General features: G+C 36.5%; 2 protein-coding genes across 2 annotated transcripts in view; both read left to right on the plus strand.

The window, feature by feature from the left end:
- The window catches only part of LOC117114196 (microtubule-actin cross-linking factor 1-like), a 69,906-nt gene extending 67,375 nt beyond the window's left edge, over nt 1-2,531 (plus strand). The window contains exons 36-37 of the mRNA XM_033257787.1: nt 1,463-1,588; nt 2,484-2,531. Of these exons, the coding sequence (XP_033113678.1) occupies nt 1,463-1,588; nt 2,484-2,531 (174 nt within the window). The remainder of the gene's footprint in view (nt 1-1,462; nt 1,589-2,483) is intronic.
- A 601-nt stretch (nt 2,532-3,132) lies between these two features.
- Nucleotides 3,133-23,539, plus strand: part of LOC117114201 (microtubule-actin cross-linking factor 1-like) — a 50,615-nt gene continuing 30,208 nt past the window's right edge. Inside the window, exons 1-37 of the mRNA XM_033257794.1 lie at nt 3,133-3,288; nt 3,632-3,842; nt 3,980-4,224; nt 4,395-4,595; nt 5,569-5,715; nt 6,270-6,410; nt 6,658-6,942; nt 7,283-7,603; nt 7,933-8,047; nt 8,224-8,438; nt 8,642-8,959; nt 9,883-10,049; nt 10,647-10,806; nt 11,075-11,279; nt 11,497-11,738; nt 11,899-12,132; nt 13,455-13,601; nt 13,746-14,495; nt 14,618-14,732; nt 14,931-15,148; nt 15,286-15,603; nt 15,914-16,080; nt 16,324-16,483; nt 16,830-17,043; nt 17,198-17,430; nt 17,583-17,816; nt 18,102-18,248; nt 18,353-18,778; nt 18,960-19,280; nt 19,483-19,597; nt 19,710-19,927; nt 20,243-20,560; nt 20,724-20,890; nt 21,315-21,474; nt 22,244-22,454; nt 22,709-22,953; nt 23,288-23,521. Of these exons, the coding sequence (XP_033113685.1) occupies nt 3,211-3,288; nt 3,632-3,842; nt 3,980-4,224; nt 4,395-4,595; nt 5,569-5,715; nt 6,270-6,410; nt 6,658-6,942; nt 7,283-7,603; nt 7,933-8,047; nt 8,224-8,438; nt 8,642-8,959; nt 9,883-10,049; nt 10,647-10,806; nt 11,075-11,279; nt 11,497-11,738; nt 11,899-12,132; nt 13,455-13,601; nt 13,746-14,495; nt 14,618-14,732; nt 14,931-15,148; nt 15,286-15,603; nt 15,914-16,080; nt 16,324-16,483; nt 16,830-17,043; nt 17,198-17,430; nt 17,583-17,816; nt 18,102-18,248; nt 18,353-18,778; nt 18,960-19,280; nt 19,483-19,597; nt 19,710-19,927; nt 20,243-20,560; nt 20,724-20,890; nt 21,315-21,474; nt 22,244-22,454; nt 22,709-22,953; nt 23,288-23,521 (8,403 nt within the window). The 5' untranslated portion in view covers nt 3,133-3,210. The remainder of the gene's footprint in view (nt 3,289-3,631; nt 3,843-3,979; nt 4,225-4,394; nt 4,596-5,568; nt 5,716-6,269; nt 6,411-6,657; nt 6,943-7,282; nt 7,604-7,932; nt 8,048-8,223; nt 8,439-8,641; nt 8,960-9,882; nt 10,050-10,646; nt 10,807-11,074; nt 11,280-11,496; nt 11,739-11,898; nt 12,133-13,454; nt 13,602-13,745; nt 14,496-14,617; nt 14,733-14,930; nt 15,149-15,285; nt 15,604-15,913; nt 16,081-16,323; nt 16,484-16,829; nt 17,044-17,197; nt 17,431-17,582; nt 17,817-18,101; nt 18,249-18,352; nt 18,779-18,959; nt 19,281-19,482; nt 19,598-19,709; nt 19,928-20,242; nt 20,561-20,723; nt 20,891-21,314; nt 21,475-22,243; nt 22,455-22,708; nt 22,954-23,287; nt 23,522-23,539) is intronic.

Here is a 23,539-nt window from a genome sequence, read left to right on the forward strand (position 1 = left end):
TGTTCCCAAAAGGGAACACCCCTTAGAAAAAAAATGGAACAGTCCGACCCAAGGCGCCATGTGCGAACCGTCTCCCTAACAAACGTCCTCATTCCCTTTTCGACGTTGTTCGAAGTCGGATCATCTAGCCTTTGAAAACTAGCAGGACTTTTCAAGCAATTCTGTTCTCCTTGGATTTATTTTTGCCTTGGATTTATTTTCAACTAGTGGTTGACAAGATATCCTTTTTATTGTAGTCTCGATCAGTTTCCATGTCCGCTCGCAAGTCTTTATGCTCGGCGTGTGGGGGCCCCAAACCGAGTGTTAAGCTCGACCGGCATTCGGAGTGCCTGTTGTGTCGCTCGTGCAGCAAGGCTGAGCCTTGCGAGATTTGTGCGCTGGCCCCCGACTAAGGTTGCGGCGGCTCTGGATTGGGCAGCTCAGGCTGGCACTCGATCTCAGAGTTCGCTGCCGGCTGCGTCGGGGGTTGTAGCGGCGCCGGATGACTCTCCTCCGCTCGAGGGTTCGTCGGCTTCGAGTTTGGCGGGTCCTTCCCCTCCGCTGGACCCGGCGCTGGTTTCGTTGATTTTGGAGCAGGTGGGCCGGGTGGCTCGGGAGGTTTTCGCCGGAATGCAGGCCACTTCGGCGGAGCCGGATCCTCCGGTCCCTCCTGCCCTTCCTGTCCCTGGGGATGGGTTCCGTGTGGCCGGCAAGTCGCCTATGGACGACTCATCCGAGCATCTTGAGTCGGAATCTGAGGACATTGTCCTCGGCTCCGATCTCTCTCAGCTCGTGGCCCGGGCGATGCCGCCCATCCTTGACCATTTGGGGGTTTCTTTTGAGACTCCGTGCCGGGGTGGTTTGGGGGCGGGCCTGTGGGGGCCGTTGGCTCCTGCGCGTGTCGCCCACCCTGTCCTGGTTGTGGGACTCAACACGGACCTCCTCCTTCGCCTGAATTTGCAAGCGAAATCCAAGCCGGTTGCCACGCCGCGGTGCCTTACGGCTGGTTTTCCGGTCCCCGACGACCAGTTCAAGCAGTTCATTCAGGCGCCGCCTATTCCTCGCGCTGCCAAGGGCAGACTGCGGGAGGATCAGAAGCTCTCTTCTACTTCTAAAGCTTTTGTTTTCTAACAAAGCTTTTTCTAACAAAGCTCAGCGCGGCTGAGGAGGCTTTGGCCTTTGTGGACCGCGCAGCTTGGGAGGGCATACGCACCGTGAATGGGGCGGGGTTTGCTTTGTCCTTCTTGTCTGATGCTGACGCGAACCCAACTCTCGTCCCGGATGCCATTGACCTCCTTCGGGAGGGCATTGGCCTTATTTCGGACCAGTTTAGTTCCATCGTCCAGGCTGCCGGCGCGGCCCGGAGGGCTAATGTGCACAATATGAGCACAAAGCTATATATTGTTAATTGTTAGAAATTGCAATTGTTAGAAATATATATTTATTTCATTAAATTATTATCAGCATCAATATTTTGTTTCAGGCATTCAATGATGATGTCATCAAACACTCTAAAGATATCGAAGACCTAAAAGATACCGGGAGAGAACTCTCTGATGCCCAGCCAGAGGTCAAATCTGATGTCCAAAAGACAGTTGGTATGAACATCGTAATTTTTTTGTTTTCTCAAAATATAACTGCTTATACATAGGAATGAAAAAGTTTTAAAAGACTAACTATGAGCCCTGTCTCTTATACACATCTAGATGTGTATAAGAGACAGGGATGAGGCTCTATCAATGATGGACCATTTGATATTGTATTGTGTTTTGCTGTCTTTTAGTTTCCATATGAACTTTGAAAGTTCTGTGCTGTTTCTGTGTTTTGGTGCATTGAATGTGTGCTTATGATTTGTATATCGGGTTTTAAATGCGGTATCTGTGAGCCCGATGTAATGCTTCGATTCTCCGTTTGTTGTGATTGTAGCTTTATAAATAATTGAGGAGGTGAGGCAGTTTCCCGGGAGTGGGCAATCTTTAATCCGACAGTTGCATAGTTTGGTCGGTACTTGTTGTTTGGTGTGGAGAAGGTGGCTGTTGTGGGCTTTGATGGTGCTGCCCATGTTTCTTGTGCAACTGTAGCTAACTTTTACGTTGTTCTTGTTGAACAATTTGTGCAAGGTGCTGTCTTTGTGGAAATGCTTTTTGACCAGATTTTCTTTATACATCCTAAATCTGTTTACATTTCCAAAAAAAAAAAAAAAAATAATAAAAATAAAAAATTCCACTGTAATGAATATCTTATCATCATTCTTTTTCCTATTTTATACATTGATTCAAAGTCTACTTTGTGAATACTTACCTGGATAAACCGATAAATGCCTAAGTTTCCTTTGAAACTTACCTCTCGAGCATAAAAGAAAAATAATGGACTCGGCTAGAGTCGTAAAGTGCAGTGTGTCGCCATGCCCGCGTGGAAGCCTACTTGCTCGATGTGCGGTGGGCCTAGGAGGCCTAGCTCACTCATAGACTAACAACATCACTACTGATTTGTTTAATATGTAGGGCTTTAGGATAATGGCACTTGTGTATCCTAATGAAACAAACTTTTAGAACCAAATAATTGTGTTTATCCTTTGGAAACCCTTTGCAGATATGTTTCTAATCATATGGATTGGTTGTGGTATATGACATTCAAAATTCTATAAATGTTTAAGAAAATTATACTGCAGATGTATAAGGATAAGTTACTTTCACATATTTAATGAACATGCATTGTCAATAACACTTACTAGGATTACCCGACAAATTGCCATTGTTCTTAAAATGGAACCCCCTTAAAAAAAAAATAAAACAGTCAGAGCCAGGGCGGCATGTATGAACAGTCTCCTTAACAATCGTCCTCATTCCCTTATTCATGCAGTTAATTCAGCTGCAGACATATTCCATGGCCCAAAATTATTCACATATTTCTACTCATACTCTTGATTGAAGAGAGACAATAAAAAACTACTACTACTAAGACTACAAGCCCTATGACCAGTGCCTGACTCAAATTTATTTAACTTTTTGATTGAAAACCTTGCTACAGGCCAGCGTAGGGTATTTGCAAATTTTTACATGAAAAAAAATATAATTACCTTTTGAATGTAGTTAATGAATGGAATAAAATCACATTGACTAAAGTTATCAAAACTATTTATCGTGCAGACAAAAGCAGTACACAGAGCGTGAGATTGCAACCAGAGCATTCCAGAATCATGTGAAAAAAGTAACGCTGTGGTTGAACACGATGTTTGATAAAGTCCAGACGTTGAAACCAATATCACGTGATAAAGATACAATACAGATACAGATGCAACAGCTGGAGGTATGTGTCAATAAAATTCAATTATTTGATTTATTTTGAAATTTTTATTCATAATAAATATAATACACTTAGTTTCCTTCTTCTTTTAAGCTCAGTGCATTCAGATACCTTTAACAAACTTAACCTCTCCTCTCTTAATTTTTCTTTTGCTTGGATTCTTTGTAGACTATAAGTTCACAATGCATGTCTTTGTAATTCATGAACCTTTCCATGCATTATATTCTAAAAAGAAAAAAAAAATGTATCCGATGAAATTAAAGTAAAATGACTAACAAATTGTCTTAATTTATTACCTTTTATAGAGGATACCTAAAATATATTTTATCACATTCTTTTTCAACAGCCTCTGAAGAAGGAATATGATTCTGCACGTTGTGATGTCGAGGAAGTTAAAGACCTTGGAAATAAGTTAGATTATGTGTGCCAAAGCCTGTCCACACCCCTACGAAACACAATGTGCCGATCAAGCTTGTCAGTAGATCCTATGGAATGGACCAACGTCAGTGGGAAGCCACTTTCTTTTGCTGCAAAACGATATTCCTCTTTTGATGAAGGTAATTTTTTCATTTAATATCTTAATTATCACCTATTTTGAGCTAATAAATATTAACAATACAATGAGGTATTTTTCTACTACATATGTTTTCCAGCATTGTTTTTATTCATAAATCGATTTTTACTTTAACTACAGACTCAACTGCATCAGAGAAAGTTGTGAATGGTGTTGTGGACCGGTACAACAGCTTAGGGAGTCAGTTAGGTGTTCGATACGAGGAGCTTGATGCGTTTCTCAACATGTCCAAGTTGCAGGGCGATCAACTCAATTCATTGCAGGAACAGATCGATTGGGTGGTTGCCGTAGAAACAACTCTTGACAACCACGAACCAATCAGTATGGACTATCAAACACTGCAAGTACAGCTAGAAAATATGAAGGTGAGATTATTGTTGTAGGTTAGATTTGTGTTTATATTAAGTTTCATAGCTTGCACTCTGAATGTGTACCATCATGCTTAGCCAATCATACAAAATGGAGGATTTTAAAGTAACATTCAGTTATTATTTTTCATTAATTTTTAATTTGTTATTGTCTTTGATACATGAAGGGAATTCAACGAGACTTGATCAATAATAAACCACTCTCTGATGAAGTTCTGAAAGAGGCAGAGACGTTACTGCGACAGAAGAAAGATCGTTTAACATCTGACCAGCAAGATGTGCTGCAGACTGGCGTGTATGACCTCAGGTCACATGTTGATCAGGCTAATCTGAAGACACAAGATTGGCTGAGGAGTATGGAAGATCAGGTAGGTCTTTGATTCATCAATGTCATAGTTATCCTCATCGTCTATAACAATAAGAATGACATTGATGAATCAAAATCATCTCCAACAACATCCTTTTCTATTTTGTAAATACTTAACTAGATATGATGACTGTTGCCAGTTGGCTATAGAGTACTACAGTGTTACGTCACGATACCGCATGATGTTGCTATCGTTGCAAAATGCGTTCAACCCGACGCCATTTTTGCCACTAACAAACCATTGATCCCAATTTCTAATGTAATTATTAAGATGTTGTATCTTACTTTTTCTTTTTAAATTTTAATTGATGATTAAATGTGTGTTTGATAACTAATATAATGCCAGCTTTTGTGTTTTTAGTACATTTTGATGGTAAAATATTAGATTTTAAAATGCCTATTCCACAAAGCCTATGCAGTCATTCAGACATAATGAACGGTACCATGACGACGACATGACTGTGGTACTCTATAGCCTGGTTCTCACGAGAGCCCTAGTATCCGGATCGGGAGCTAACCGTTAGCGCTAACCGTTAACACCTGCGTGAGACAACTGATCGGTTAGCGCTAACCGTTAGCGGTATCCGGATACCGTTAACGGTTAGCAAGAGCTAACGGTTAGCAAGTTGAGGGCGTTTCTATCATCAACCAATCACACCTACGCGTTTACAATTTCTAGTTTCTTATTGGCCAGTGATTCGATCATCATATTGTTTGTATCCGGATCGAGATTTTCTCGCATGGACGCACGGCAGCTAACGGTTAGTAGGATCCGGTCCTGCTAACCCTTAGCTGCTGTGTGAGAACATAGCCTATGGGGATTTGTGTGAGAAGATTTCCATTCTTATATTATGTTTAATAACATCATCTGGTCTAATATCTTCATCAACAATTTAAACAATCACCATTGTAACATCAACTTAATTAATCTTATGATTGTAAATACAAATAAATGCTTTCAAATACTATTTTAGCTGAACTTACTGTCTGATGTGAAGGACAAAGGCTCTAAAATGAAGGACTTGAAGGAGTGGATAGTGTCAGTCGAAAGTAGATTGGGGGAGGAACTACCAATGAAGGAAGATCTTCAACAACTGAGAGCGCAAGAGCAAGAACATAGGGTATGTGTAACCAAGCAACATATAATGACAATGCAGAATTAATCTACATTTTAATGATCTTTAATAATAATAATTTTTATTTGGAAAAAACAATATCAATCAATATCAGTATAATATTATAAATGATCACAGAGGTATACATATTCTATAATTCTATAAATTGATTATGCTATAAATGAAACTATAAAAAATCTGTACTTTTTTAATATATAAATGTTTAAATTGGTTTCTAGCTGGGTATTGTTTGCTTATTTATTAGCAACATTATAAATCATTTCTGTATGGATTATAACTGATAGATTTATGGAGAAATTCTCCTTGCTCACACACCATCTTTGCACAATTAAATGAAGTACACATCAAACTTAATTTAGTTTATGCTGAATTATCTCAAAAGAGTTAAAATTGGTTTCTAGCTGATTTAAGAATTTATGCAAAAAATATAAAAACTACTATTTGTGCATGCTTAAATAGGAGAAGAATATAATAACATTTATACAATATAAGCAATAACTAATTTAACCCTTTATAATTCTCATATATTATCATTTTAGGCTATACACAGTGAGATTCGTGCCCAACAGGAGCCAGTGATGATAGCAGTTCACAATGCCCAATTCCTCATTGAGAGTAGGCATGATAAACTGAGTGATGCTAACAAGGGCAACATCAGAAGTACTGCACAGGAGCTGAAGGTAGGCATCATAAAGAAAGGTTCACCAAAAACAGTGCATTTTTTTTTATCACTTGCAGCATCACATTCAATCAATGATACTTTATAGAGTACTAGTGTAAGATACTTGATACTACCTAAATATTAAGTTCCATGTACCTTCAAGCGCATCCCCTTTCAAAGCAGTTAATATGTCAAATCATAATAATATTCACTTATTATGACAGTACCTGCTAATTATTTAATTATGCATTCCTTTGCATTACTAGGAGCGTTATGAACAGCTTTACACTGAGAGTGATTGGCGCATGACCCAGCTCTCTGTTGGTCTCGAGGAACTTCAGAAGTTCGACCAAGAGAATTCTTCCTTTGAAATATGGCTGACATCAGCTGACAGAACACTCGATGCTCTCCTTCACAACATTGCTAAGGATCGTGATTCCTTAAGGCACCAGATGACAAAGGTTCAGGAATTCAATGAGGAGATTGTTTCCCATGCTGTCGAACTCAAATTTCTGAATATCTTTGGATCTAAGTTCATCAATTCTGGAGAGGTAAGTTTATGAAAAGTGTTTGTTGAGTTAAGATTGGTGCCCCTCACCAAACGTTCTCAGAATTTTACAGGCATTTTAAAATGTACATATCAGTAAGTTAGTCAATCAATCTGTCAATCTACCAATCAATCAGACATTGAAATTCATATGAATAATTTTGTATTGTTGCCTGTTGTATTTAAATGGGCTCACAATTCTGTATGAACCTGATGCTAAAAGCATGTTGTAAAAGGATCTGCTTCATGTAATAATAATATTCAAGTAATAATTAGTTACTATATTACTGTGCTTTCTAAAGATTTATAATATGCAACCAAATTTAATTTCTTCCTTTAAACAGCAATACAAAAACCAGCTAACTGATTTCCGCAAAAAGACACTTACAAAGGAACAGTTGCGTCAATTTATCGAACCTCCTGAAGCGAACATAATACGAGAGAAAATCAATGACACAAATAAGAGGTACGAACAACTAAAAATGTTGTGCATTGAACACACAGAGAAACTAGCAAATATCCTCAGCCTCCATGAGCGATGGCATACAACCACTGAGGAATTTACCAACTGGATTGAAGAGCGTACTGTGGCAACAACGAGAATGGTGACAGAAGAAATTGGCAGTGATGTTGCTTCAGTGCAGGAACAAATGTCCAAGAATAGGGTAAGCTCAATGCAGCCATTATAAATTGGATAGTTGTTACTTCTTAACATATTAGCGTTCCTTGTGGCATTTCTCTATAAATACTCAATACATGCATAATCTTCAGGACTTGCATAATCATATGGAAGCAAAATAGCACAGGAGTATGGCTGTGCCACTTAGGGGCTCAACTCTCAGGCTAGTCACTTGCTTGTGTTCTTGGGCAAGGCAGTATATGCATGCTGTCTCCACATAAATATATAAGGAATATAATCGGTGGTGCAGTGTATTTGTCTACATTTACTCTATGATGTGAATTTGTGAGATACAGTTTACTTATTTGTTTGCAGATTGTTCAAGATGATGTTCATCTCCATTTGAAAGATATACAGCAGATTAAATCCATCAGTGTACAGCTTTGTGAATCTCAGCCTGAACTGAAACCAACCTTTCAAAAGACAGTTGGTAAGTTGATTTAACAAACAAATCAACGTATTGAACACATAAACATAAAATATAAATTAATGACAGTTTATCAAGCTGTGCTCTGCTGCTGTATGGATAAAAGCACACAACCAGAGAGTGACTAGTTACATTCAGTGATTAGAAACTCATAAATTATTTGCTTTCACTTTTTTCAGAAAATCTATCTCAAAAGTATGATGACATTGGGACAAAGGTAAATGATAGGAGTCAGCAGCTTCAAAAAGCAATCACAGATTTGACGAACACACAAGACAGCTTGGACAGCACTAGTCAGTGGTTGGATGATTTTGAAGGGCGGTTGATGAAATTGGACCAATCAAAAGTTGTGGTGCGTCTTGATCCTATCATGGAACAGCTCCAGCAGGTCAAGGTAAGACATTGGAGTTAAAAATGGATAGGAAATTAAAAAGAATTATAGTAGTGTTCACATTACAACAGTTCAATTAATTAGTTTGCAAATAAGGTAAAAAAAGACTGCCTTTCTTATTGCAGTTTCTTCCAGACGTGTGACATTAAGGCATTTGAGCTTTAATTTATTCTAGGTTTTTACTCAAATATGCTTCTATTCGGCAGATGTTACAGGGTGAACTTCAGTCACATCGACCAATTATTGAGGCCATCACCAATAAGACGTCAACCATGCTTCAATCAAGCCCTCCAGCAATGGCACATAAATTGCAGAGCCGCATCAATGAGGTCACTGCCCGCTACAAGAAGTACACATCCACCTTGGACTACTACACTGATGATTTTCAGAAAATGTTGGCAAAGCTAACAGGTCTGATGGAAAAGATTGACCAATTGGAAGAGTGGATGTTCCCGGTGATGGATGCACTGGAATCACGAGACCTTAAGAAGCAACCTGTTCAAGAAATCGAAGTAGTTTTACAGGTATTTAAAAATTTTTCCATTTGAGAACCATCTTACATATCATTTATGCTAGCACATGCTATTTCGCTGTTTTTTCTGTTTGCTGTGGGCTGTGGAAGATTGGAAATACCTAAATTTCATCCAGTACACCATTAATTTGTGTATTTTATTGTATCTTTTTCACTAATAGCCTAACAAACATCAGTAGTAGACCCGTATTTTGATTGTTCAAATGCTTGCCTTTCAATGCCCAGGGTTTTGGATTAAATTCTTGCCAAGTGACAGAATTTGTTCTAACAACCAAAAAAATCCAGTCCGTAAACCTCATAATGAGCATCAAGTGTGTATCGTGTATCTCGTGAATACACGATTGGATGAACCGGTATGAGCCAGATTCCTAATGTAACTTACCTGTGAAAAATAATGGAATCGTCTAACTCCAGGCGTGTGTAACGCATTAACGTTATGTAACAAGCCTCAAATTTCCTTTCACTTTGAGGGAGTATGGTAAAAGTCTTACTTACCTAGTGAAACAATAGCCATGTGCTTTCGTTGTTGCGTTGATTTATAACGTTGAAGCCTATGTCTTCCCGAAAGTCTTCCTGTTCTGTTTGTGGTGGGCCTAGGCCTAGCCATAAGTTGGATTGTCACTTGGAGTGTCCTATGTGCCGGTCGTCTGACCTGGGGACGCAATACGAGGTCTGCTTGCGTTGACCTGACGATAAGTTCCAGTCCGTAAACCTCATAATGAGCATCATGTGTATGTCTGGCTTATGAATAAGTATTGCACTCATAGAATAACTAAGCTCACCACCACTGATTGGTGTACTTATGAAACTTTAGGAAGTTGAGTTGTTTTTAATATATCCTGTTAGAAAGAACAAGTAAGAAAAAACTTATACTTATAAAATAGTTTTACGATTTATGGTTTTATGAAATTTCAGGAGGTTAATGAGGAGATAAAAGAACATGCACCAGAATATCGAGAAATCAAGAAGATTGCTGATGAACTCATCAACCATGTGAGGGCGCATGACCCATCTTTCGTTATTGACCTCCTGAAAAATGTTGATCGCAATTGGCAGACAATGGAGGATGCATTGGGAAGATTGTAAGTATGAAACTCAAAAAAACCATTTCAAAATAACTAAATTTTTTATCAGAAATAAAATATTGATATGCTTAACTTACAAATTTTAAGAAGTGCACGAAAAGAAGAAACAAGATTTTAGATATACTACTTCATCATTAATATCATTCTGCCAGAGGCAGACCTTGTTTTCTATTGCACAGTAATACATTGGCCATGCTGCTTGGTCTTGTGCCAAGCTTCATTTTGTCGGTTTTGCTAGTGTATCCCTCTTCAGACTCTCCAGCATTTTCTTTGTTCTTGATAATAGTAATGAGCTTCTTTCTCTGTCTTTTGAAAGTGCTAAAAAACAAAAGTAAATATATAACTAATGTTACTAAACCTGGACATAGCCATTACTAAACAAAAGATATACCCCTTTCAAAAATCCCCCCACTTAAAAAAAAAAAAAAAAAACAGCAATTTAACAGAAACACTCTCCAGCACACTATTTCTGTAACATGCCAACCTGCCACCCTTTTCTTCATTTGCCGTCACTTCCTTCCAAAATACTGCCACTCTATTATAATACAGTAATGTATGTATCACTTATACCTATTTCCATTTATTCTAAATCAGGACTGACTACCTAACTACTCGTAAAAAACTGACCGATAAGTACAAGAATGCTGTACGAGTGGTGAGTATGTGGCACGATAGCACTCTGGCTAAGGTTGACCAGCTGCCTCCTCTTGTTCGAGATCTTGACCAGCTAAAATCACAACTTGAACAAATGAAGGTAACCCATTTAAAAATATTTTCACCTGCTATATATTTGTTATGATAATAGCTGTTGTTATCTATAATATATTTTTATCTATATTATATATATATCTATACTATATATATATTATCTATATTAATTTTAGGCTTCTCCACTTGATCATAACTCTATTTAAATACAAAGTGTTCTCTTCATTTAATATGGATTTGTAACCTTATTCAGTACTGACTACATATCTATCTGAAGTTACTAGATTTTGTGATATAAATGTTTACCCTTTAAGCCCATGAGAAAAGAGGTTGCAAGCTTCAAGCCAAAGTATGATGAGATCTATGAGATGGCAAAGACTTTAGACAGCCTCATCCAGGCTACAGAGACAATTGTTACCAATCGACGCAAATCAACTCATGTAGCACTCAGGCCAGGTGACCATATGCCAGTGCAGAGACGAGTTGTTGATATCCAGCAAACATTCCAAGTATCTGAAGGTATGGTATAAGCATTAGCTGACTTGCATGAGCTGAATAGGACTATGCTTTGAACAAATTATTTATAAAAATGAAGGAATAATTCTTCACATAATAAATGTATTTTAATTCTTACAAAGACAAAGAACAACCTAATTATGTAATAGGTAAAATGTGTATCAAAGTTCTCTACAATGTTCATACAACATATGAAAAGTGATTGCATATTTTGTTATAGATACTGAATTAATGCATGATGTGAAAGTCCTGCGTAAACTTTACCAAGATCTTCTGCAACGAATCACAGAACGAGAAGAAGTCATCCAAGACCTCATACAGGTAATAACACTTTACCAAGAACACCTTGCAGACTTACAAGAGCTCCTGGACTGGTCTCGACCCATCAAAGCCAAGTTCATTGGAGAGAAACAGCCTATCACTGATGTTGCCACTTTGGAGAATGTCATTGCAGAACAAGAGGTTTGTTCAATGTTTAATGAATATTGGGTTGTTTTTTTTATTGACATTATTATTATTATAGAGACTGTTTTCAGTAAATTCTACAAAATGTGTTGTAAGGTCAGAGTTAGGGTAACGGTTTATAAACAAATCTTATTTCATTTTCTTGTCTAATTTCTAGGCACTGCACATTCAGCTTCAGAGTAGAAGGTCTGAGATTCTTGAAGTTCTTCAAAACTGTGATCAATTTTTGCGAGACAACCAAAACAAGTTGACACCTGAGCAAGAAGAAGAGATGCAGAAATGTCTGGATGAACTAAGAGAATACTATGAGAACTTGATAGTGTTGTCACTAGACCATTTGAAGGGTTTGAAAACGATGCTCAAAAAGTTGAAGAAGGAGCAAACAAGCAAGGTAACTTTATAATTCCAGTGTACTCTTTTCCGAATTTCACCAGTTGAGAATAAGGGAGTCTATTTTGCCAATGAATAAATGAATAAATGGAATGAACTTAGTGCCCTGTTATTCAACCTCCGGCCTGCCAAAGATTTTGATCCATTTTGAATAACACCGAAAACAATGTGAGGCCATGTGTGTGGATTACAGCACCATAGTAAAAAAAAAAATAGTTACAATATATAGATATGGATTTATTGAGCCATGTATGTGGATTACAGCACCATAGTAAAAAAAAAAAAAAGAAATGTCTACAATATATAGATGGATTTATTATTGAATTTACGTATTCCCTTTTGCAGAAGCAGCTTCTACATGTAAGTTGTAAACACAATTAACATGTTCCTTAACACACTCCTTTCATTCACATGGTTGTCAACAAATTTCAACATGTCATATTGGTCTAACACTTTAATAAGGCTGTTTTTCCCCTTTTAAGTGCTTAAAGGATAGTGTGTCAGTTTGAAAAATCAGCTAGCTGAGCTGTCTTTTTTTAATTGTAACAGAATATTTTTACCCAAGAGTTTTTGTCCAATTTAGAAATTGCCTTTAACAAACTCACATCTAATTTTGTCATTTGGAAGCAACAGATATTCATAAAGTTATTATTGATAATATAATTATGTATTGATGTGCTGATGAGGTGTTCTACATAATGTGTACATATCTACATTCAACGACAGTGTGTGGGATCATGCATCAGTGATGGATAACCGAACTCTAACTTTTTTTAATTTAATATTTTTTTCACAGCAGGTCAGTAGGACCATTCCTGACCATTGCTAACCTTAACTCCTTCCTTATTTTCATGAATACACCTAATTAGCACTTCTATGAAGTTGTTGTGTGTAGTGATGTTGTAACCTACCATATCTTTATCAGCAGCAAAATTTTATTTGCTTCTAGTTTGTGAGGTACAATGATGTTGATAACTTGCATGAGTTTGACTTAAATAGTTAAGTTCTTACATCAAAAGGGAAATATATATATATATCTACCATTATGGTGTATGATAAACTTGCATTGATTATTTCTGTACCTTTTTGTAAGCAGATAGACTTAATTTTATACCTTTGTCCCTTAATCATTATTATAATTAAAATATTTACATCATTATGGTAAATTACAATTTGTTTGACCATTTTAACATCACTATTTTCACCATCATGATTCTGTTAAATTCCATCATCATTGACATCTTTATCAACTGCACTAACATAGATTCTTGTAATACGTTTTTCAAGTATTGAAATTTAATGTCTTTATTTTGGTTGTGTCAGATGACTTTAGAACGAGAATCCCAACTGGCAACTGATGGTCTGGTGAAACTACAAGACTGGGTAAGTGAGAAGGAACAAGTTTTTGCAGAACAGCAGCTAATGGAGGAAGAGGTCAATGAGCTTACCAAGCAAACCAAAGAACACAAGGTAAAGGAGATTAATGTAAACTGTTGCTGTCATAGATAGATACTAATTTTTAAAATGGTATATTATAATTGTAATACTATGATTCAAAAATTAGTTTTTGCTTACATTTAGATTATTTTAAAGTTGTTCATAAATTTTGTTTAGATCCATTATGATGATATTCTGAGCCACCAACAACCTGTTTTGCTCTGTGCACACAACACCACTCAATTTCTAGAAGCAAACAAAGAACGCCTTTCTGAGGACCTCCAGAGCAAACTTACAAATGGTCAGGTCAGCCTCTGTGATCGATACAACCGCCTAACGGTGGAGTCAGAATCACGGATGAAGAAACATATAGCAGCTTTAGATGAGCTCACTAACTTGGAGCCAGAACTTGACTCTTTTGAGAAGTGGCTTTTGGAAGCAGAAGCTACAATGCAGACTTTCCTCCAGGAGATTGGCTGTGACACAGAGACACTCCGGAAGCAGGTCCGTCATCTGAAATCATTCAATGAAGATGTCTTTGGACATAAAGGTGATCTGCGGATTCTGAACATATCTGCACAAAAGTTCTTCAAGGCGAGTGATGATTATAAAGAGGGCATCGCGGAGTTCCGCTCAAAAGTTTTGCCACGTCTCAGCAAGAGATCAAGTTATTATGAGCCATTGAGACCAAGTGTGCTTAAAGATAAGCTGAATGAATTGAACTCTCAATATGAGCAATTAACTGGAACCTGCAGCAGTCACTTTAACAGTCTTAGTGATCTTCTGCAACTGCTGCAGAAGTACAAAGATGCAGTCGAAAACATCATGGGCTGGTTGCAGTCAGCATATGAAACCCTGGATAGAATCCTGAAGGAGTCGATTGGTGTCGATGCCTTCTTTGTTCAGAAGCAAATAGATCGGTTGACAGTAAGTTTATTAAATTGCTTAAAAATGAAAGTTACGTACTGTCAATTAAACTAATCAGTTAATCAATTCTACTGTTAAAACTAAATCTGATGTGTGAAATCTCATTTTCACTCTTTCTTTAGTCATTTCACGAAAATGTTGTCAGTCATGCCAAGGACGTCCAGCATGTGAGGGATGCTGGGAAAGATCTGTCAGATGCTCACCCTGAACTTCGCATTGATGTTGAAAGAACTATTGGTGAGACTTAATTGATGGTGTTTTTTTATTATCAATTATTTACTTCAAAAAATGTAACACAAATCATTAATATATGGTATATGAATTATAATTACCATGATCTGTCTGTTAAACCTAATTGTGTTTCAGCCCAGATACACTATATACTTGGAAAAGAACATCATGATGCATTCTGGATGTTATTATTTTGTTATGCAGACACAGTTCAGGAGAAGTACAACAAACTTCTGGGTCAGATTGCAGAGCGCTCTGACATCCTAAATAGGAAGTTGATTGGCATAACTGGCATGAATGAAGGTCTTGATGGAATCCTCAACTGGCTAGACATGACAGAGAAGAAAGTTCAGCGCTTGGAAACTGGTACTGTTATTGTGGCAAGGAAGGAGCCACTGTTGGAAAGTGTAAATGAACAACTGGTTAGTAGTCAGTGAGCATTTTTTGTTAGCTGAGGTTCAAGAATCATTTCTAGAGAGCATGCAAGTTTGTAATACTCATGATATCTAGAAAATATTTGATTAATTTTAATAATTGTCAATAATTTTCTCACTTTAAGGTTCTTCAAAGAAGCCTGGAAAGCTATGCACCAAGCATTGATACCATTAACAAGTCTACAACAGAATTCTTGCAGAACTGTGAGCCAGAGGTTGCTGCTACATTGTGTAAAAAACTTGACACTATCAACACAAAATACACAGACTTAAAGAACACTTCACATGTCATTGGAGATTCCTGGCAGACCCTTCTTGATGGTCTTGAAGGCTTTGAGAAGGAAGTGGATGAACTAGAAGATTGGGTACTGCCAACCATTGACATCTTGGAATCTAAAGAGTTCATGAGTCAAGAATTGCCACAAATAAACCAAAAGCTTCAGGTAAGAAAATGTATCTATTTTAAATGATGTATTTTTTGAAAATCTTACTTTATTTCTATTTTTTTTATTTATTATTTTATATTGATTGATAAGTATTTGTAATTATTTAAAATGAGTAATAGTTGTTTTATGATTTCATTTGTTGTCAATTTATAATCATAAATCTTCTTGCACTTGGTTTTAAGTTGAATGAGTTGTTGTACATCTTAGTTTCATTGTAATGTTTTGTTTGTATACAAGTATAAATTGTTTTTATGCTTATAATGTATAATATATAAATAAATATATTTTTATTATATGTATTCTTTAGGACATTACAAAGAAACAAGCAAAGAACCAAGTCCAAGTGGACAAAATTCGTAAGATTGGTGAGGAGATCATCCAGCAAGGAACCGCAAAAGACTTTTCTTATGTAAATGCTGTCACAAACAACATGGAAGGAAACTGGAGAACCTTGGATGAGATGCTAGACACAAGGTAGGAATGAAAAAATGTATTTAAGTTTGTATTAAGATGTTATAGTATTTCGGTTTTTTTTTTGTTTAATGTGGTCCTCATATCAATCACCTGTTCTACTTATCTGTAGAAATTTGATTAGCAAAATATGTTCAATTAAGTCAACGTATCATTATAAAAATGATGTATTAATAGATAATCATATAGTTTGAAATTTTTTGGAGAATATACACAAATAGAAGTTTTCACTATTTTGTGCCTTAGAAATGCCCAATACACAGAACTTAAAGACATAAAGGAGAAACATGAAGTTAAGGTGGATGATGTGACGAAATGGTTAGGCACTATGGAACGTCGCTTTACCCAGCTACCAGTCATTACTCATGATTCCAGAGCTCTCCAACATGAGCTTTCAGTTGTCAAAGTAAGTGGCCATGCTAGGTAATATATGTTATATTGGAACATGTGTCCCCTTAACTAAAGTCTATTTTATTCTTCACAATACAAAACAACAAGTATTTCAACATCAAACACTGCATGATCAGGAATGTTCTCCACAGAGTAAAAGAGACTGCATTACACATGGTGTATGACCAGGGGCAATATGTGCATTGAAATGTTATTGTTTTCTTAACTAGAACACCCCTTCAAAAACAAATAGATTTGTCCATGCCAGCATGATGTATATCTATGCTAATGTTTTTGTTCTTCTGTTCATTTATTTTTTGCTGTGATTGTACTGATTTTTCTATTGTGGTTTCTCTAAATAGCCACTGAATAAGGAGATCATTGACTACAAACCAAAAGTTGATGATGTCACCAGTGTTGCACAGAACTACAGCCGCTTGCTAAATGCTCTTGAAAAACCTTTGACGTCAAGACCAAGGCAGAGGTCCCTACTGGTTGAAACAGCACGTTCAGCGGATGAACCAGTTATTAAGAAGCCAAAGCAATCCATTCTGGATTACAGTTTTATTGAAGAAGGTAAGAAACTAGGAACCAATTATTTCAGATATGGTATTTGTTCTAAAATATCTTATTAGTATAAATCAATAGTAATAATAGTGCTAATTGACCACTTTTTAATTATTAGTTTAGATAAATTTCAGTTTTTAAATATTTTATGTTTCTTAAATAGGTGATTCTGATGTACTGATCGAGGCCCAAGAGTTGAATGAACGTTACATTGCTCTGAGTAAGAACTTCAGTTTCCACATTGAGGACTTGGAGATGATCTCGCAGTATGTTGAAACATCAACTGCAGGCAGTGATCTCCTCAGTTGGACCACTGTCACAGATGCAAAGCTGGAGGAGGAGAGACCAGTTAGCAAAGATGTTGACACATTGGTTAGAGAAATAGCAACATTCAAGGTAAGCACACACAAAACCACAATTTCAAATATTGACTATTATTTCTAAAACTGCATTTAATTTTTTTATTGTTCTCATAATTATTGTGTTTTAACAGTATTTTTTAAAGGAATTAGGATTTTATATAACATCGTTTTTTGCCTTTTTTTTAGAATCTCTGTGATGACATCTTTGCTCACAATGATCCTGTCTCTAAAGTCATCCACTCTTTGGAGAACTTTGAAAAAGTGTATGGAGGACGTTTGACACCTGATCTCCGATCAAATCTTCAGAAATTGATCACAGACCTTAGAAAGGCATATGCAGAGCTTGTTGCCAAAGCTAGGATGACCCTTGCTGCAGAAGAACAAAGACTTAGGAACCTTGAAGCAGAACAGCAGGCTATGGTAATGCTTTTTTTTTGGCTATTTAATAAGTAGTACATTATGAAGAAAATATGAATGAGAATGAAGATGATCTTCCAGTATGTTGAAACTACAGTACTGTTCACATCTCTGTACGATTTTTTTTAATGAATTTACTACATTTAAGTTATTTTATTGAGCTTAAGGAAGAAAAATTTATCACAGTAAATGAGTTTACAGAATAAAGAAAGGTTGATATCTATTTTTCTATCATTACCACAGGTAGTCATCCATTACTAAAAGTTAGATATTTTTATTTCTTATCAGACCTCTCTTGATGCTCGATGCAAACAAGCTAATCAGTCAATGGTTGATCTCCTTGATTGGGTTACTAAGATGGAAAGTGCACTTGCTAGTGAGCAGCCACAAAGTGAAAAAATAAGAGAGTTGGATGACCAGATCCAGGAACATACAGTTAGTTCAAATATTTTATTCATTTACTTATATGACATATTTTTCGTACATTATCTTCCATTGAATTACCACATGATTGAATACTCTTTTTTCTCCTCTTTTAGGCTATATATAATGACATTCAAGCCCATCATGAACCTTTGATTCATGCTGTGCAGACAACCGGACAACTTATTGAGCAAAACTCCCAACAAATTCCAGGCCCCGACTGCGCAAATCTGCAAGAGATTCAGATGAACCTACGTAGCAGGTACCACCGTGTTAGCACTGAGTCACAAAACAGACAGAACAAGCTAATGTTTGCTGATGATGACCTGAAGAAGTTTGACGAAGAGACCAATGACTTTGAGACATGGCTCAGCTCTGCAGAAGAGAAACAAAGTAAAGCTCAGAAACTAATAGAGAAGGAGGTTGAGGCAGTCAAAAAGCAAATAGATCAACAAAGGGCACTTGTTGAAGATGTCAAGGATCAGAAAGGCGAACTAAAGTTCATTAATATCACTGGACAGAAACTTATTACAAATGCAAAGGTAGTACACAGTCTAAAAATACTAAAATATAAAAACAGATAGTGCAACCAAACTTAATTATCCTACTTTCAAGTTTAATGAACTTGAAGTTATACAGTACTGTACATGGATGCTGACTGAAAAAGCTTGGATAGGCTTACATAAAGTTACTACATATTAATTATCACTATCATTTTTCCAGGAATACCGAAAAGACTTGGCAGAGTTCCGTACTGCGGCAATGCCCATTGACTTCAACCATACTTTCAAAGAAGCTCCTCAAAGCACTATTGTCACCAGCACCATGCAGAACCTGAATACCCGCTACCAATCATTGAAATCTAGTAGCATTCAGTTTAATATGAAGCTTAGCGATGTGCTTGATAAGCTCCAGAATTACAACAACAAGAAAAAGTCAGTTGACAACTGGTTGACGGAGTCTGAAGGAACCCTTCAAAAGATCTTGAATGAGCCAGTTGGAGCAGAGCCAAGCCAAGTGAATCAGCAGATTGATCAACTTAAGGTGATTGGTTTCTCCATCAAAGCATGTGAATTTTGATTGGGTTCCCAATCAAAATTTTGCAGAAATGCCATAGCATAAGATTTGCATATCATTCTATTCTTATTATTCAGAAATCAAATATCTTTGTGAAAGAATTAACATTTACAAAGATTTCTGCTTGTTTGTCTATCAGCTTATTTACATTGAAATAATTTGCTTGCAGAGCTTTCTGGATGCAGTCGTGTTGTATGCTGTGGAAATGGATCGATTAAAGGATGCTGGCCAAGAACTTATGGCAGCACATCCTGATTTGAGAGCAGATACTAACAGGGAACTTGGTAAGCATATCATTAGAAACCTGACTATAATCCTTGAAGATAATTTGATATCTCCTAATTGTATTAATTTTAAGAATATAATAATCTTGATTAATTGCATTCCATGAAACAGATGACGCTGAAGATCGCTATCAAAAGCTGAAGATCTCCCTCAATGACCGCTTAAAGAACCTCCAGAAGGCATCAGTTGATGTTGGTACGGTTCAAGATGGTCTGGAGAATTTGGTCAAGTGGCTGGATGATGCTGACCGTCGTGTGCAGCACATGGACAAAGGAACTGTCATCAAGCTTAGAAAAGATCCATTAACTGAAAATCAACAACAGTGCAAGGTTTGTCTGATTATATATTAATGCAAAAACTAAAATTAAATACATATATCAAGAAAATGCTTAAATTGTGTTAGGTCATTAAATTTAGATTGAATAAAACAAAAACATTTTATTCTACTTGTGTCTTACTATAGTATACTGAATTGGAATATCAGAATCCTGATCACCATATTCAGTGTTTGGCTATACAACTGTGTGTAGAGTCACTTTGATTACTTTACCTGTTAAAAGTCTGATTGCACTGATGTATACAATAAAATGCTACTACAATTAAAAAATTCATTGGCAATTCATGATTGAATAATCATTTTGTAGGTTCTGCAGTCCGATATTGAAAGCCAGCGTCCAATTCTTGAAGCCATCACAAAGTCAGCAGTTCAACTGACTGAGAGCAGTGACCCTGTCTCAGCTGGTTTGATACGATCAAAACTTGAAAATGTCAAAGCTCGCTTTATTGAAGTGGAGAATACAACACAGAAACATGGTATGGATCTCTTTAGCTTGACGGAAAAGCTGAAAGAGTTTGAACGTGTGGTGGAAGAGGTTGAAGATTGGGAACTTCCAACACTTACCACTTTGGAATCCAAAGACTTCATGGCATCAAACCTTCCAGACATCAGGGATCAGCTGATGGTGAGTTACTGTATATAAGATTTTTAGGTAGACCCTGCACTAACATGTAGTAATTGATAAATTTCTGTCCATGTAGAAAATATTGATTTTGTATACTGTTATTAAAAAGCATCAACAGTAAAATCTTCACAAGTTACAACTGATACAATCCTTTCTTTGTCAGGATGCAACAAGGCAACGAGATGCCAACAAGCCCAAGATTTCTCAAATCCATCTGCTTGGTGAAGAGATGATGCAGCATCCAAAGTCATGCGACACATCATATGTTAACAGTGTTCTCCAGAATGTAGATGATAACTGGAAGCATCTTAATACAGCCATTGATAAAAGGTTTGCAATTGATATTATCACAACTTTTTCCTGTACTTTAGCTAATGTCATATCATGTCATAAGATATTTTTTTAGAAGATTATTGCCATTATGTATCAGTTTGATAGATTGTTCAGTGATCGTTTATTGGTAATTTTTGTAAAATGTGTAGAAAATATAGTATTAAAATTAGCCTTATTCACAAACAGAAAAATACAAGTTTGAAAACAAAAATAGCTAATGATAGTCATTACTAAAATTATGTGAATTCTTATATATTTTCTTATAAACTCATTTTTTATTCTTATAAACTCATTGATTACACATAACATGCAAGCATTTTAATTTTAAGATGATGCAAATTATTAATTTTTTTTTTTTACAAATACCTAAAAACAATATTAATAAACATTAACTAAATCTTTCCTATTTGTTTTCATTCAGGAGTAAACAACTTGATGATCGTGAAGCGGCAACTAGGCAGTATGATGCAGCTCGTGATGATGTAAACTTCTGGTTAGAGAATGTAGAGCGGCAAGTGTCTCAACTACAACCTGTTACTGAGGATTGTAGCGCTTTGAAGATGCAAGTCACCCAAACTGAGGTTTGTATCAATATGACGTTGATGATGGGAATAGTATGGATGAAGGTTATAGTTGTGAGCGGTGCAAAATTTCAATGGAAATTTAGACAACAATTATGATAATAATTAATATTGATGGTAATAGTAAATATCTAAGTCTATTTTGTGAACACTTACCTGGATAAACTGACTAATTGGCCTTATCCCTGACACGGAACACCCTATTAAATAAAATAGGACCCCAATCAAAATTCACATACTTAGATGGAGAAACCAATCACCTTAAGTTGTGGCGCCACATGCAAACCGTCTGCCAAACATTAGTCCTCATTCTCTAGAGATCTGACTGATCATGGAGAGGGTAAGAAGGGAGTAAAGGTTATCCTGGTAAGTATGACACTCATAGACTACCAACATCATGATTGATTTGTGTATTTTTAAAACATTATAAAACTATTTTATTTATCAATGATATTTCCCAGTCTATTTTGTGGATAAACCAACTAATTTGCCATTGTTCACAAAACGGAACACCCCTTCAAAAAAATAGAACAGTCCGACCCAGGGCATTGGTATGAACAGTCTCCCTAACAATCGTCCTCGTTCCCTATTTAGCGTTCGTTGAAGGAGCTCCTTTGTGCTATAGGATAAGCCTAAGGTGTTAAGACACGAGACATGAGTTTGTTTCTTTTTTGACTGTTGCAAGAAGATCATTATTTATTTTCCATCTACTTAAAAAAAATATGTATACAGCTTAGAAGCTACATAAGTATTTTCTTGCTTTTTTCAGCCATTACTCAATGAGGTTAAAGAACACCAACCACAGGTAGCTGAGGTTACAAAGCTAGGCTCAGTCCTTGACAATTTGATCAAGGAGACTGAGGTGCCACTTACTGCCATGCCTCATGCACGCTCTACCAGGCAAGATACTGAAAAGCTGTTGAAGAAAAGTAGCCAGTGGGAAATCGAAGACCTTGATTCAACCTCATTTTTCGCTGATGGTATGTAAACATACTGACAATTATATAACTTTCAATTCTTTGATTATTGTGTGAAGTTGATAGTTTACTGATTAATTTGAACAGACGGATATTTCATGTGGATATATGGATAAGCGTATGATTCCTTTTATAGATGAAACTTTTACAAGCAAGAAGCATATATCATTTTATCAAAGTATATTACTTATTGAATAACCACAAAAGAATAAAAAGCATAATTATAATAAACTAGAATTGATTATTGTGTATTTAAGATTCTCCAATGGACAAGTCTATGATAAACTGTGAGGTTGAAGACATAAATGATCGTTACAATGATGTGCTAGATAATCTAACATCACGCTCTGGCCAACTGAATCTCATGAATGACTACCTCAGTGTTCTGGGACAGCTGGTGGAGACTAAGGATGTCCTGGCAACAGCTGACAGCCAGATGAAACAGAAAATGCCTTCTAGCACAGATACAGAGGTCCTTGCAAGGGAGTTGGAAGAGTTTAAGGTTGGTTTTTGTTATGATTGTCCATTTTGGACAGCATATTTTGTTTTTCAGGCTAAACCCCTGCTTACTGTACATATGTCTACTTCCTTTTTGAGGAACCTGCAGTTTTACCGAACCTGCCTTTAAAATACTTAAATATTTTGTCTACTACATTATCAACATCAGTTTCCGTTTTTGCATGCCCTGGAGTAGATCAGTAGCTACCGTACGAGTTCCCAGTATAAAAAAAGATATAAATTTAAATTTCTTATCAATTCATTTGTATTGCATGGGTCCTTTGTGTTAAACAATAGTGTTTTTTGTTTTAATGATTTGACATCATTTTAAATTTTAGGCTGTACAATCCGATGTCCAACAACGGAAGGCTATAGTTCAAGATGTTATCACTGATGGAGAAGCATTTGTTAAAGTTAACAAGACCAGACTTCAGCCAGAACAAACACAGAACCTACAGAGCCTCATCACTGACCTTAGGAATGATTCAGACCAGATCCTTGTAGAGACAGAGCGTGTGTGCTATACCACGCAGAATGCACTTTTCTCCCTGAATGCACAGAATGAGCGAAAGGTAAAATGTTATTATTTA

Source organism: Anneissia japonica, unplaced genomic scaffold (genome assembly GCF_011630105.1).
Source record: "Anneissia japonica isolate Jap-2015-1 unplaced genomic scaffold, ASM1163010v1 scaffold288108_len519018_cov203, whole genome shotgun sequence".
NCBI lineage: Eukaryota > Metazoa > Echinodermata > Crinoidea > Comatulida > Comatulidae > Anneissia > Anneissia japonica.